Here is a 16,105-nt window from a genome sequence, read left to right on the forward strand (position 1 = left end):
GTTTTGTTTTGTTTTGTTTTGTTTTTTTAAATAATCAGCTTTCCTTGGCATCTTTTTTTACTGTGTTTATGATTTATGTTTTTGGTATCACCAGCAGAGCAGCATCTCTCCCTGGAGTCTTCTTGGGTAAGAGAGAATGCTGCAATATGCTTGATTGCTCCCCACTCTTGATAGGACAGGGTACAGATGTGGCTGTCTGTTTCATACTTAAGCTTCAGGCTCTTTTTCCGACTCCATAGGAAGCCCCCAGAAACAGCAGCCACTTTCTGCTGGCAGTGACAATCATCCTGCATTTTTCACAGAAGTATTTAAAAAGACAGTTTGGTTGACATTTGCCATCCTATATTCACCAAGTGTGTGAGCTGTATGCCTGCATTGTCAAAAGCTGCCTCCTAGATGATTTGTATTTAACTGAAATACTGGAACTGGGTTCTCCACCCTGGTGAAACAAAAGCCCAGTCATTTTGGTGACACTTTGGCAAACACTGACATGATTCTTGTCATGAGTTGGGGATTTTGATCTGGACCACTCACTGTTCCTTGTCCCCAACATTCCATCTTACCCCTCTGTCTTTGTACAAACATAAGTAAATGCTGATTAGTGAGAATAATGAATCCCCCTGAAGTGTTCACATTTTTCAAATTCATACAGCACATTTCCATTGAACTCAAACCAATAACTATGCCTAACATAATTACAACTCTGAAGGCTACAAATTTGGATACCTATCTGTAAACCCCTATATCTAGAATGTAATTCCCTGCTTGCTTTTGCCTTATAATATAAACTCGCTGAGATTAAGGACATCCTATTTCTTGTGCCTAGCGCAGTGCCTGGCAAGCACTTGAGCAACAGCCATTTATTATGCACCTGTTACAGCACAAAGTAGGCACTTCATAAATGCTTCTTTCTACCCTCTTTCCTCATTCTCATTTACTTGCATTCATATTTTATTCCCCAAGGAGAAGGGAGTCACCTTGAGAACAGAGACTGGTTCATTTTTTTAAATTCCTAGAACCTAGTATAGCGCCTTTCACATGGTAGAAATTTAATAAAGGTTGAGTTATTGAACTGAATTCTCATGAAATTCACTTTTAAAAATATCTCTACTTTCACCAGGAGACGTGGTAATAAATGGTCACCTAGTTTAACCTGTTTTAGCTTTAGTGGAAAGAGACCTAGTTTTATAAAACATTACTGATTAACAAAATTAATCCAAGACATAACGTTATTTTTTACATATCAGATAGCTTATTCACAAACCACTGTATGTGTGTTATAGAACCTAACAGTTAGAAGGGATTTAAGTCTCTTTCACTTCTAAATCTATCATCCTGTGAGGATAATCAGGAAGGTGAAGGGCCTTGGTTCCCTTCCATATGCAAGTGCCTGGCATATAGAAGGTGCTTAATGAATGTTTATTGGATTAGATTTATTGGATTGGATAAGAAGAACTGGGGCTCTTTAGCCTTGAGAAGGGAAGAATTGGGGGATGAGGAGCATAATAATTTTCTTTAAGTAGTTGAAGGGCTGTCTTGTGGATAAGTTTAGACCTCTTCTGGTTAACCCTGGGGTGGGGGGTGGGTAGGGAGCTAGAAGCAATGAATGGAAAATGCATAGATGCACATTTAGACTTAGCGCCAGGAAATTTTTTATTTTTAGAAAATAGAGCATCCAGAAGGGGCCTGGACTGCCTTGGTGGGTGGTTGGACTCCCTTTCATTGGACATCTTCAAGAAAAGGCTAGTTGTCAGGTATGTTATAGAGGCAATTCTAGGGGAGGGAGGGTATGAATTAGACTAGATGGCCAATAAGGTGCCTTCCAACTCTCAGGTTCATTAACTCATATACAATAGCATGTAAGTTATTTGATATTCAATAAATCTTAAGCCTTGGGGTATTTTTTGTTATTATTGTTAAGCTGGATGGTCCTTTATAAGTAATTTTGGAAAACTAGCTGCTTCTGTAAGATAGGCTAGTGCTGCCAGAGTCAATAATAAATGACAACAGACTACATTAGCAAAAGAAGGAACTGGACATGATCCAGGAAAGCAGGATGATGATGCAGTCATTGATGATAGCCCAGAGAATAGCCATCTCAGACTGTTTAACCTTCTAGGAGCTTGGGAATTAAATACTGTGATTGACTCACTGACTGATTAGTTGTGTGCTCATGGACAGCTAAAGTAAGGTCATATTTGGCCACCTCTTTACCTTATTAGAATAATTCATTTAACAAGTATTTGTTAAACACCTGATACATATACATATACATAGTGTAAAAAAGTTCCCTTTCCTCAAGAGAATATATTATCCTAATGGAAACAAAATACAAGTGAAACATACACAGAGTGACTTCTAGGGGTTTTGCTAGAAGCTGGAGTTATTCTGAAAGATGTTACATAAGAAATGACTCTTGAGCTGAGCCTTGAAAGAAGATGTGGATTCAAAGAGGTGGAAGTTAAATGAAAGTGCATTCCAATTCTGGAGTGCCCAGAATGGACCATGGTCCTTATGGACCACGAGTGAAAAGGCACAGGGATAGGCCATGAGATGTTGTCTATGAGCGACAGCAGGTAGGCCTGTTTAGTTTAAAGCTAGATAGCTTGAACCAATCAATCGTCACTTATCAGCAGCCTACTGTGTAACAGACACCATTACATGCTGAAGAATTTTATCGTAATAATCATTAGCCAGTCTTCTACTATTCTTTTTGTGACAACTACTGATCACCACAGTACCCAGTTTTCAAGTTTTATCAGGACATTTTTCTTTCTTTTAAAATTTAATGTAAAGTCCTTTGAATCATGTTAAGGCTTCTATCAATACTATTCTTCTCAGGTCTTGAGAGATACTCTCTATCCCTTGCCAGAATTCAATTGTTCTGATATTCTAATCCAGAGTCCAAAAAAAGACAAATCTACCTCTTTGCCACTAATGGTTATTTCCAGATCTCTGCTTCCCATGTATTCCTTTCTCTTTTGAAGTCACAAACTTCAAATGGAAGAAAAGATAAAAATACTACACATAACCCGAAGGACTTCAAATTTGAATCGGAATTTCAGAATCACCAGAGATACAAACCCAGGTTCATTTTTGTTGTATTATTTCCTTCTCACAGAAAGAACAGAAATCAGTAGCAAGCTGTGGACTTGACAAGTCTTCTAGGCAAATTCTTTTTCACATCTCAAATTCAAGAAAGATAAAACATGTCTCAGTTAACCACATGAGGTCAATGTGAAGCTGCCTGCATACCTGTCAGCAATAAGCTTCCAACAACTACTACATATTTCTTCCTCCTGGGCTGCTAACATGAATTGGTTCAATTCAACGAGCATTTACTAAGGATTTACTATTTGAATGGCACTGTAATATAAAATGGGCATATAGAGACAGCATTGAAAATGGGATCTTTTCTCACAAGACATTCTACAGAATTCCTTCCAATTACTTGCTCCTATGAATCTTCTTTCTTGTTCTTTGAAACATGAGATGCTACTGTTTCTTCAAAATGTCTCTATTTACCCCCAATGGATACCATGATACCACTGATGGAGTTTCTTCTTTCCTTTATCTTTCATGCCACATTCTTCTATTTTCTATCCTTTGAACACTAGTGCTAATTTGCCTCTTTCTTGTCAGAACCATTTTTTTTTCTTTTGGTTGCCATCTTGAAATTAGCATTCTCTTGTTCAGTTATTCCAATCACGTCCAACTCTTTGTGAACCCATTTAAGATATTGTTGGAAAAGATACTGGAGTGGTTTGTTATTTGTTTCTTCAGCACATTTTAGAGATAAGGAAACTGAGGCAAGCAGAGGCAAGCAGCACTAAGAGAATTGTCCAAGGTCAGAAGTGTCTGAGGCCAGATTTGAACTCAGCTCTTCCTGACACCAGACTAGCCCTGATTCGATTTCAAATATTGGGTTCAGTCTGTTTTCGAACAATATCAATTCTTTCTCTGGAGGCGGATAGTATGCTTCGTCATTAGTCCTTTGGAATCGTTTGAACACAGACTGAAGCATGCTTTTTTTCACTCTCATTATTTTCCTTTTGAGTCTTCTTGTACAAAATGACTAATATGGAAATGTTTTATATGATTGCACATGTTTATACTGTATCCGATTACTTACCTTCTCAGGGAGGGGGAGGAGAAGGAGGAAGGGAGGGATAAAATTTATAACTTAAAACTTTCTTAAATGGTGTTAAAATTGTTTTAACATGTAATTGAGGAAAAATAAAATATATTAAATAAGAAAAAATATTGGGCTCAGAATCAGGAAGACCAGGGTTCTAATCCCACCTCTGACACTTAGGGGTGCTATGACCACAAGTCATAAGATCATAGAATCATAGAAGCACAATTGGAGGAGACCTGTGAAGTAATAGAGTCCATCTCATCCCCCTCTTTTAAGATCACACAGATAGTGTCAGAGATAGGATTAGAACTTGGATGCTCTCACTTCCAAGCCTCTGGTCCCAGGCAGATCCTCTGATACTACCATGTGCCTCAGGCAAAACCCTAGGACTTATCTGTTAATTCAAAACATGATGTCATCTCCATTGGTGGAGATTCGTCCTATACTGGGAGTTCTCCGCACTGATGAAATCACAAAATTTTCATGTCTTTGAATATTTTGTGCTGTAAAAAATGTGTAGTTATATCATTTGAACGATCACTTAGTTCACCTAAGAAATCCTAAAATGTTTATCATTATGTCTTGAATCTTTGCTTCACCTATGCAGATAAAACTACAGGCTACACAGAAAACTAGCACATTTTTCTAATCCTTATCATAGCTTAGAAAACAATGTACAAGCCATGAACTTGAAAATGGCAGCGGTTTGAATTCATTTCCTTTGTCTGAGACTTCTAGCTCTCGCTACTTTGAGCAGTACCTGAGAAAGGAATTATTCAATTACTGTGTGCCACCTTTGCTTCATTGATTAATGATTCCAGTAAGCACCAGACTCATTTCACTGCAAAACTGTTCAATTTTGACATAAGGGGAGGTTTATTTAATATGTGTTAATTGCGAGCCTTTGTCAGAAGGCTGGCTGGTGCCTCATTATCTTGGCACTTAACGGCAGCCCCAGTTGTGATGCGTTGGTCCTACTGAGCCTCCATTGCAAGTCTTCTTGGAAGTATGTGTGTATGTCCACTCTACCAAATGGGTTTCTGGCTTAAAGCCATAGTCAACAACTCAGTGGAGGGATTTTATCGTGCACGTGTCTTTTTTACTCTCTGATCTGACAACAATATTAAATATTTTATTTCTTTGCGAAAATAAAAGTTGATTTAAAAAACTAAAATTAACTTTTATGGTAGCATTCCCCAAATAAGATATCTATTCAATCCCATACCTTGTGAGCTGTGGCATTGATCAATACCTTCCATACCTCTCAACTCAACACAATCATAGAATGTTTGAATGAAAGCGACCTCAGAGATTGTCTAATGCTGAATAGAGACATTTATAGGACAATTTAAGTTTTGAAAAGTTCTTTACAAGTATCTCATTTGATCCTCACAACAATCTTGGGAAGTAGTGATATACTTGTACCAATTTTACAGATGAAGAAACTGAGGTAGATCACAATTAAGTGACTTGCTCAGGGTCACATAGTTAGTATCTGAGGTTGGATTTTAACTCAGGTCTTCCTGACTCTTGTTCTAGCACTCTGTTCACTATGCCACCTACTTATCTAGCCCAATCTCCTCACTTTATGCATGAGGAAATTGAGACCTAGAGTGATGAATTCAACTGCTTAAGTTCACACAAGCATGTCTCTGAAACAACTAGGATTAGAAATCAAGATTCCTGACTCAATGTCAGTTCTGTCTCATTACCATCAATCCAGTACGGGCCCCAAAGCCTATTGTTATAGTCATTACTAAGAACAAAAGAGTTATGCCAACCTCCCCACCAGTTGAAATCTCATCCTACAAGTGTTTCTTTGAGCATGGTAATAGTGGCATGATCTCTGTTGGCTTCAAAGTGTTGTGAAGGTCCTGACAGTGGAAGATTTCTTTAAGAAAGGGTTGGATGACCATTAATTGGGCATAATATATCTTGGAAAGATTCATATTTTCATTTTGGCTCAGACTGAATGAACTCTGAAGCTTTTTCTAATTCTGAGATTCTCTGATTCTCTACCTGGCATAGTAACTGACTTAGCCACTCATTCAGAACTCACATTCGGCTCATATATGTTTAATAATGGTTTGCCTCCCATAGTTTGAGTTTGGGGATTCTGAGCTACAGTAAGGCTAAAGCTCACCAAGTGACCATATTAAGTCTGGCACCTGAATTCCATCCACAGTTCGCCTCAGGGAATGCCTACAGATTACTCTGTCTCTGGCACATTTCCTGGAAGGTCTGGTGGGAGCTCTTCACCCTGCTCCAAGTGAGTTTATAGGCAAAGGTCTACTTAACTTGCATAAACATAACAGCATCATGATCCACAGTCAGGCTGTGAAGCTAATACTCTGTGTGCCTGGGAGAATCCAAGATGGATTCTTGTTTTCACTATGTAACTCCTTGGATGTTTACATGGCTTGGATAGGATGGGAATCAACAACTCTGTAATTTGTGATTATCAGGCCTTCCTCACCATTTGCCTCCACCTTGCCATGTGCCCTATGTCTATGGCTGAAGTCCCTTGATACTATTTCCTGACTTTTTTTAATATAAACTAAAGACCTCTGTGCCTTGCCGTCCACTCAGCTTCTAAAATTTTAGGTAATCTTCCATATGTCCTACAGCTGAATATTATTTTATGTTTTATTTCTCCCAATCATAGTGTGATCTTCTTGAAGAGAGGGACTATGTCAATTTTCATATTTATACTTTCAAGGCTTAGCATAATGTTTAGCACATTATAAGCATTTAATAAATGCTTTTACTTTCCTTCATTCATTCAAGTAAAACAATGTTCATCCCTCATTTGACCTCCAAATTTTCCATATCACAGGTAAGGAAACTTCCCAGTTTATTCAATACGTGGCATCTTTATATGACATAGCTTCAGTTCTCTTTATTACATTGGTAAGACTTCTCTGGAAAGGTTTTAATTTATCAACATACCTCTTAAAATACAGTATCCAGAATTTTTTAAAAATAGTCTTTATTATATCTATGTACAAAATACTGTAAAAAAGTCACTTTCTTTCTGTTCAATGTACTTTTATTAATGCAGCCTAAGAACAGATTCATTTAGGGGGCACATATGCCACCATTTTGACCATTGTAGAGCCTGGAGACCACTAAACCTCCAAGCCTTTTTTCCCTTATTAACCACCAATGTCTCACCTCCTCCATCTTATGCTGAATTCAGCTCTTCCTGACTCCAAGTCCAGAATTCTAATCATTGCACAACCTGACTATCTCATAAAATATATCCAGGTGTAGAATTAAAGGATGAAGGCACCAGGCCTACCTATGGAAATTAAATATCAGACCTAAAAAACCATCCCACCATCATTCAGAAAGGCTTGATGGTTGTGCTTTCTTTTTTTACATTCTTTTTAATTTTTTTTTATCATTTTCTTTATTTGATATTTTTTTTAGTTTTCAGCATTGATTTCCACAAGATTATGAGTTACAAATTTTCTCCCCATTTCTACCCTCCCCCACACTCCAAGATAGCGTATATTCTGATTGCCCCATTCCCTAGTCAGCCCTCCCTTCTATCACCTCCCTTCCCCTCCCCGCCATCCCCTTTTCCCTTACTTTCTTGTAGGGCAAGACAGAATTCGATGCCCCATTGCCTGTGTATCTTATTTTCCTTTTGCATGCAAAAACAACCTTTTTTTGAGCATCTGCTTTTAAAATGTTGAGTTCCAAATTCTCTACCCTCTGCCCTCCCCACCCACCTTCCCTAAGGCGGCAAGCTATGCAACACAGGCCACACATGTGTCATTATTCAAAACACTCCCATAAATAGTCATGTTGTGAAATATTAACTATGTTTCCCTCCCTCCTATCCTGTCCCCCTTTATTTAATTTTCTTCTTTGACCCTGTCCCTTTTCAAAAGTGTTTGCTTTTGATTACTTCTTCCCCCTATCGACCCCCCCTTCAATTGTTCCCTTTTTTTATCCCCTTGCCCCTAATATATTCCTCTTTCATACCTTAATTTGATTTTATATTTTAGATATCATCCCTTCATGTTCAACTCACCCTGTGTCCTCTCTCTCTCTCTCTCTCTCTCTCTCTCTCTCTCCACACACACACACACACACACATATATATGTGTGTGTGTGTATATATATATATATATGTATGTATGTATGTATGTATGTATGTATGTATATTCCCTTAAGCTACCCTAATACTGAGGTCTCATGAATTGCACACATCATCTTTCCCTGTAGGAATGTAAAGAAAACAGTTCAACGTTAGTAAGTCCCTTATGATTTCTCTTTCTTGTTTACCTTTTCTTGCTTCTCTTGATTCTTGTGTTTGAAAGTCAAATTTTCTATTCAGCTCTGGTCTTTTCACTGAGAAAGTTTGAAAGTCCTCTATTTTATTGAAAATCCATATTCTGCCTTGGAGCACGATACTCAGTTTTGCTGCATAGGTGATTCTAGGTTTTAATCCTAGCTCCATGGATCTCTGAAATATCATATTCTAAGCCCTTCGATCCCTTAATGTTGAAGCTACTAGATCTTGTAGTATCCTGATTGTGTTTTCACAATACTCAAATTGTTTCTTTCTGGCTGCTTGCAGTATTTTCTCCTTGACCTGGGAACTCTGGAATTTGGTGATAATATTCCCAGGAGTTTTCTTTTGGGGATCTTTTTCAAGAGGCAATCAGTGGATTCTTTCAATTTTTATTTTACCCTCTGGCTCTAGAATATCAGGGAAGTTCTCCTTGATAATGTCTTGAAAGATGATATCTAGGTTCTTTTTTTTGATCATGGCTTTCAGGTAGTCCAATAATTTTTTAAATTATCTCTCCTGGACCTATTTTCCAGGTCAGTGGTTTTTCCAATGAGATAATTCACATTGTCTTCCATTTTTTCATTCCTTTGGTTCTGTTTTATGTCTTGATTTCTCCTAAAGTCACTAGCTTCCATTTGCTCCAATCTAATTTTTAAGGTAGTATTTTCTTCAGTGGTCTTTTGGACCTCCTTTTCCATTTGGCTAATTCTGCCTTTCAAGGCATTCTTCTCCTCATTGGCTTTTTGGAGCTCCTTTGCCATTTGAATTAGTCTATTTTCTAGTGTTATTTTCTTCCGTATTTAGGGGGGGGGTCTCCTTTAGCAAGTCATTGACTTGTTTTTCATGTTTTTCTTGCATCACTCTCATTTCTCTTCTCAATTTTTCCTCTACTTCTCTTACTTGTTTTTCCAAATCCTTTTTGAGCTCTTACATGGCCTGAGACCAATTCATATTTTTCTTGGAGGTTTTTGATGTAGGCTCTTTGACTTTGTTGACTTCTTCTGGCTGTATGTTTTGCTCTTCTTTGTCACCAGAAAAAAAAGATTCCAAAGTCTGAGTCTGAATCTGGGTCCATTTTTGCTGCCTGGCCATATTTCCAGCCTTGGACCCTTGACCCTTGAGCTTTTTGTCAGGGTATGACTGCTTGTAGAGTAGAAAGTACTTTGTCCCACGCTTTAGGTGCTTTGTGCTGTTGTTTTCAGAGCTACTTCTACACAGCAAGCTCTGCCACACCAGTGCTCCTCCTCCCCCAAGAACCGCCAGCCCAGACTGAGACTCAAATCTAAGCAGGCTCTGCACTCCTGCTCTGATCCGCAGCTTAATTCCTCCCACCTGATGGGCCTGGGGCCGGAAGTAACTGTAGCTGGAAGCAGCCCCAGAGCTGCACCACTTACATGCCCCTGGGACTGGGACCAACGGGGAACTCCTTTCACTCTGTTCTAGCAGTTCTACCCACTAACCTTCTCTGTTGTCTTTGGCGTTTGTGGGTTGAGAAGTCTGGTAACTGCCACAGCTCACTGATTCAGGGTGCTACGGCCTGTTCCACCTGGCTCCCGGTCTGTTTGGTCCTGGCGCAGCCCACACTGGGCTCTGCTCTGCTCTGCTCCCAGCTCTGTGCAATAGACCCTTCCCCGCAAACATCTAGACTTTCCTGGGCTGGAGCCCTGCCTCCCTCTGTTATTTCGTGGGTTCTGCAGCTCTAGAATTTGTTCAGAGCCATTTTTATAGGTGTTTGGAGGGACCTGGGGCAGAGATCATGTAAGTCCCTACTTTCCAGCCGCCATCTTCGATGGTTGTGCTTTCTTATGGAGCCTATTAGAGAAATTGTGCCTGTATAACTTCGTAGGATTCTAAACACAGGTATCTTGAAAGATAGTTATCAGATATCTAATGACAACAAAAAAGTTCAGAATTATATACTACTTAAGACTATACACTCATTGGAATTAGAATTAGAGATGTATTATTTGGAGATCTTCTAGTCCACCACCCTCTTTTTACAGTTGAGTGAACTGAGTCCCAGGGTAAACTGAGTCCCTATTTACTGCACATATAGTAAATGGCAGAGCTAGTTTTTGACACAAGGCAACTCACTAAACCTGTCTTAGCTTCAATGTCCTCATTTGTAAAATGGTGATTAGAAATAAAACCTATCTCACGCAGTCGTCGTGAGAATCCGCGAAGACAAAGTATGTAAAGTGGTTTGCAAACTATAAAATACTAGATGAATGTGAACCATTATTATTATCTTAAAATATTTACTTTTAAAACCAAACATTCACACCTCTTAAAAAGATAAATAGGCTCATGGCAAGAAGGCAATATTGAATATGAATAGGCTGGCAATAAATTCATTCTATGTTCTGTTTAAATGCAGTAATAAGTATCTATTCACTTAGGTTTATGTTCCAGATCTTCAAAATGCCTATCCTGCCCTAAAGGATCAATCTTTAAGCTATTATACTCTGTCTCCCCAGACATCTTTCTTGTGGTTAGGTTTGTATTAGTTGTTACTTAAGTCTCCTAAAAGAAAAGCCCTCACAGATCATCTCTTTAAAAATATTCAAAATAACATGGTATGGAGTTCTCTGAAGCGCCTCGTCTTAAAATGTATGAGCTAGAATTCAGGGCTGCACAGCTCCCAGCGATTTTGGTCACTTAATTTCCACATGAGGGATGTTACATTCCTTCAGAGAACTTTCCAAGACAGCCTTGGATCCCACAGATTGAATTTGATTAAGATGAACAAGGTGCTTCATGTTTGAGCCTGTGGTGCAAAGGGTAATATTTGACAATAAGACCCACTGAGAAAAATGGTTACAAGGAGACTGAGGACGTTAGCTATGGAAAATTAGGTTTCTGGGTATGCTACTACTTAGGAAGAGTAAGGTAGCCCTTACTTTGCTTAAAAAGGGGGAAAATATTTTTGTAGATAACACTTACTAGACTGGGGAGCTTGGAGTAGTTAGCTTATATTTTCTCTCTGGACTTTCTTTGTCCCATCTTAATTTGTACAAGCAGTTAGAAATTTCCATGAGTGCTTTTGCTTTCTTTTCATGTAGCCTAAAATGCTTCTTCAACATTATCTTATTAATCCTTTCAAAGGAAAGCCAAGGGAACAGATATTTTTCCCTAATTTGGCTTTAGAACAAACTAATTGGACAGAGTTCTACAGAGAATAGCTTGACTTGAGGTTGGTCGACAAATGAGTAAGGTTCACATTTCTCCTAGATCAGAATTGAATCATGTTATTTGAATTAAAAGGACCTTTAAGAAAGCATCAAGATTTTCATAAATTTTTTAAAACAAATATCACATTTTATCCTTACAACAACCCTAGGAATTAATTTCTATTATTATCCCCAATTTTCAGATGAGAAAAATGAGGCAGACAGAGGTTAAGTGACTTGCTCAGGGTCACACAGCAAGGAAGTGTTTGAGGCTGGATTTGAACTCAAGTTTTTCTGACTTTGGGTCATGAATTTATTTTTTGAAATTTTTTTTGTTGACTTTATTTCAATAGAATTGATTTCCTTTATAATCCTGTATTTTTTTACTTTATTCACTTAAAATAATTATTCTGAGAAGTGCTGTGTAGACGTCATCAGACTACCCAAAGGATCCATGACACAGAAAGAGTTAAGAACCTCTGATCGATTAAGGTACCCTCATTTTGTAGGGTTCAGAGGTCAAGTGATTTATCTGAGATTATACAAGCAGTAAATAGCAGGCTTAGGTTTTGAACCCAGATTCCCCTAAGTTTAGTGGTTTTTACGTCCCTCCATAGTGTCCTTTCAAAACATTGAAGCTTAGACCTGAGGTGACTCTTTGTGCCCCTCCCTAGTATGTGCCTCTCAAATAACTGAAGCTCAGAATTGAGGAGGTGACTCTGTGGTCACCTCGTCCAAGCCATTTGTATAGTTTTTGACCTCCCTACTAAACTTTAAGCCTCTTAAGGGCCATATTTTTTCTGATCTCTTCCCCAGTGCTAAGCACACATTAGTTCTTGAATAAATTTCCTGAAGGCAGTCATTTGCAGTAGAAAATGTCATGTTTCCTTTCAGTCTTCTCCAAAATAAAAACCATCAGAACTTTTAATATTCCCTCATATGCTTAGTAATGGAAATTTGCTAGAGGAGTGGCAGCTTTTTTCTTATTTTTCTTGGGTGGGGGCAATGACTTGCCCAGGATCGCACAGATAGTAAGTGTGTGATGACAGATTTGAACTCAGGTCCTCCTGACTCCAGGGCCAGTACTCTATCCACTCTGCCACCTAGCTGCCCCCCTCTTCTCTCATTTTAAAAGTTTATTCCATCCCTGTAGTTTTGGTGAACTATGTGTGTGTGTGTGTGTGTGTATTTCTGTGTCTGTGTCTCTGTGTGTATGTGTGTGTGTAAGTGGTTATTAACCTAGGGTCCATGAACTCAAGAGATTTGTAAACTTGGATGGGGAAAAAATACAGCTTTATTTTCACCAACATCTAAAGTGAAATTTGACATTTCTTTTGATTATGACTGTAATCAATAAACCATTATTCTGAGAAAGAGCTCATAAACTTCACTAAACTAACAAAGGAGTCTAAGACACAAATAAGATTAAGAATCCTTGGAATAGGGGGAGACTAAGGGATACAACTATCAGGGGGAAAGGAAGAGAAAATATACCTCCTGCGTCTGTGAATATAACCTTAAGTCCCAGGCAAAAAATTGACCAGGAAGCCCCCAGCAGAGATCCTATCTAGCTTCATTCCCATTGTCTTATAATATCTCTTAGCCATGCCATATTCACTGAAAGGCCCAATTCGTCTACTAAGCCCACTCATTCCTTGATTCCTTTAATAACTTTATAAAAGCTATCTATGTATTAATAACAGTTATAAGAACATATCCCATGTATATACTTTTTTACAGCATCCTTTTGAGCTATGCGGTATAACTCTTCTTCTTCCTGCTTCACAGATAAGGGAATTGAAGTTCAGATAGATGCAGGATTTTCTGAGGGTTAAAGTTCAAATAAGTATTACAGGTAGGGCTGGGGAGGGGAAGGGAAAAAGCATTTATATCATGCCCGCAACATGCCAGGCTAAGCGCTGTACAAATATATTATCTAATCCTCACAACACTGTGAGGCAGGGGCTGTTATTTTTGCATTTTACATATATATATATATATACATATATATGTATAATATATACTATATATTGTATAATATATAATATACATTATATATATTAATATTTACATTATATTATTTATTTTTACAACTGAGGAAACTGAGCCAAGCAGAGGTCAAGGGACTCACCTAGGGTCACCAGGATAGTGTCTGAAGCTTGATATAATAAAAGCACTAATAATAATAATAGCTAACATTTATCTAGCACTTACTAGGTGCCAGGCTATGCTAAGCAGTTCATAGTTACTGTCTTACTTGATCCTTACAACAGCCTTGCCTGGTAGGCGCTGTTATTATCCCCCATTTTACAGGTGAGGGAACTGAGGCAAGAGAAATTATGTGATTGATCCCAGGGGCACACAGCTAGGCAGTGTCTGAGGCTGAATTTGAACTCAGGTTTTCCTGACTCCAGACCCAGTGCTCTAATCACTGCTCCACCTAGCTGCCCAAGGTCTTTCATCTCTAAATTGAGTTTGCTTTCTATTATCCCTTGCTTCTTCTGCACAGTGTGCAAATATGTGCTCAATATTATGAGATACAAAGAAGGTTATGACATCAGCATACGGAGAATTCAAGCGAGCTGGAGAGGGCTATCACGCAACACATGAAAATTTACGTAATAGCACAGCAGCGAAATCACAGAGAAGAGCAGTTCAGACCCTTTTCAGGTATCCAGACCCTATCCCCATCCCACTCCTCCCCCTACACCTTTTATTAAATGTCAAAGAAAATTTCCTGGGTGGACACATTACTACAGTTGGTGAGCATGTGGATTCATGGACCCTTCCAAAAACACTCTGTTTCTACTGAGGGGGTCTGGGAATCACAGGTTGGTGATAGCTAATACAGGCAATAAGTGCCCGAATGGGTTGTACCTCCCCTCATGGGAACAAGAAACTTGATTCAAAATCAGATTTATTGACTTGCTTTCTCAATTTTTCATGACCATATTTTGGTTTCCTGCCTTGTTTTCCATTAGATTGTAAGTTCCTTGAGAGCAGGGACTGTCTTTTGCCTCCTTTTGTGTCCCCAGTGCTTAGCACAGTACTTGGCACGTAGGAGGCATTTAAAAATGTTTATCAATTGATTGACTGATTTTCTCCTAGGTGTCAGTGAAGCATTCTGTGGTGATTGTCCAAGGACACGTGGTATCAGAAGGAGTGCTACTCTTCAGCCAGCAACATTTCTACATCTGTGAAAACTTCACCCTTTCTCCCCTGGGTGATGTCTACTGTACCAAACACTGCTTGTCCAAGTGAGTCTCTATGTTCTTTCAAGGCAGAGGTCACGCACAGTCTTCTCAGTAGGTTCTGCTACAGCTTTATACTGGAAGTGGTTGCAAAGATAGAATCAAGGGCCAGGTTGGCTCCCACTTTCCATTTACTTTTGTTCTTTTGTTGTTGTTGCTGTTCAGTCACTTCAGTCCTGTATGACTCTTCCTGACCCTATTTGGTTGGGTTTTTTGTTTGTTTTTGTTTCTTGGCAAAGACACTGGAGTGATTTTCCATTTCCTTCTCCAGCTTATTTTACAGATGAGGAAACTGAGGCAAACACAGTTAAGTGACTTGCCCCGGGTCACACAGCTAGTAAGTGTTTGAGGCCAGATTTGAACTCAAGAAGATGAGTCTTTCTGACTCAAAGCCTGGCACTCTATATACACTATGCCACCACATACCTGCCCTAAAACTGCTAATCTACTAAAACACTGATGTAGTTTTACATAGGTGAAATTTCACTGGTTACTTAGGGTGCCCATCCAGATATAAAATGAATCACAATGTAAAGAGTAACCTTTCTTTAGTTTATTTTCAGATTAAATGTGTTTAATTTCAGAGGTTTTATCATGAGCATTTCATGGAAGATAAGAAATGAGCTTGTGGGATAACTTTGAAGACTCCCCTATATTTACCTAAATAATAACTGGGAATGGAGCATCTTTTTTTTCATTTTTCTCCATTCTTGAAACTGAGCGTTATACATTCCTGCTGTGGTTTAGAATATCTGATGCATGAGATAAGTGAAATTAAACTGATAATTAAACTGTCCATCCATTTTTCAAATCCCTTGCCCCATAAAAGGTGTTTGATGTTAGGGTGAGAAAGCATAAAATATCTCTAACTTGACACATTAGCAGTGAAAGATAAGAATGTCTATACTTTCCCTCTTTCCTGTACTACTAGCTCTTCCACAAACTCAGCATTCTGTCTCCTATTTCCATGTGTTTGTACTAATATCTCCCATCTTTGAGGACAGGGACATTTGGGTTCATTTTGTTGTTATTTCTCTAGCATCTTGCAATGTGCCTTGATGGTGGAAGCGCTTCATATTCCTTGGTTGAATGTTTATTTAGCATTTAGCTCCTTTCCAACATCGGCATCAGCCTCAATACATTTTTATTAACCAGAAAACACTGTAATTTTCAGGAGAGGAAGACATATAGCACATGGTCCCTTCCTTTAGGAGCTTATAATCAAAACATATGTATGTAA

At 38.6% G+C, this 16,105-nt stretch overlaps 1 protein-coding gene across 1 annotated transcript in view; it reads left to right on the plus strand.

The window, feature by feature from the left end:
• Window positions 1–16,105, plus strand: part of WDFY4 (WDFY family member 4) — a 392,110-nt gene that overhangs the window by 237,556 nt on the left and 138,449 nt on the right. The window contains exon 44 of the mRNA XM_036734864.1: window positions 14,723–14,871. Within this exon, the coding sequence (XP_036590759.1) occupies window positions 14,723–14,871 (149 nt within the window). The remainder of the gene's footprint in view (window positions 1–14,722; window positions 14,872–16,105) is intronic.

Source organism: Trichosurus vulpecula, chromosome 8 (assembly GCF_011100635.1).
Source record: "Trichosurus vulpecula isolate mTriVul1 chromosome 8, mTriVul1.pri, whole genome shotgun sequence".
Taxonomy (NCBI): Eukaryota; Metazoa; Chordata; class Mammalia; order Diprotodontia; family Phalangeridae; genus Trichosurus; species Trichosurus vulpecula.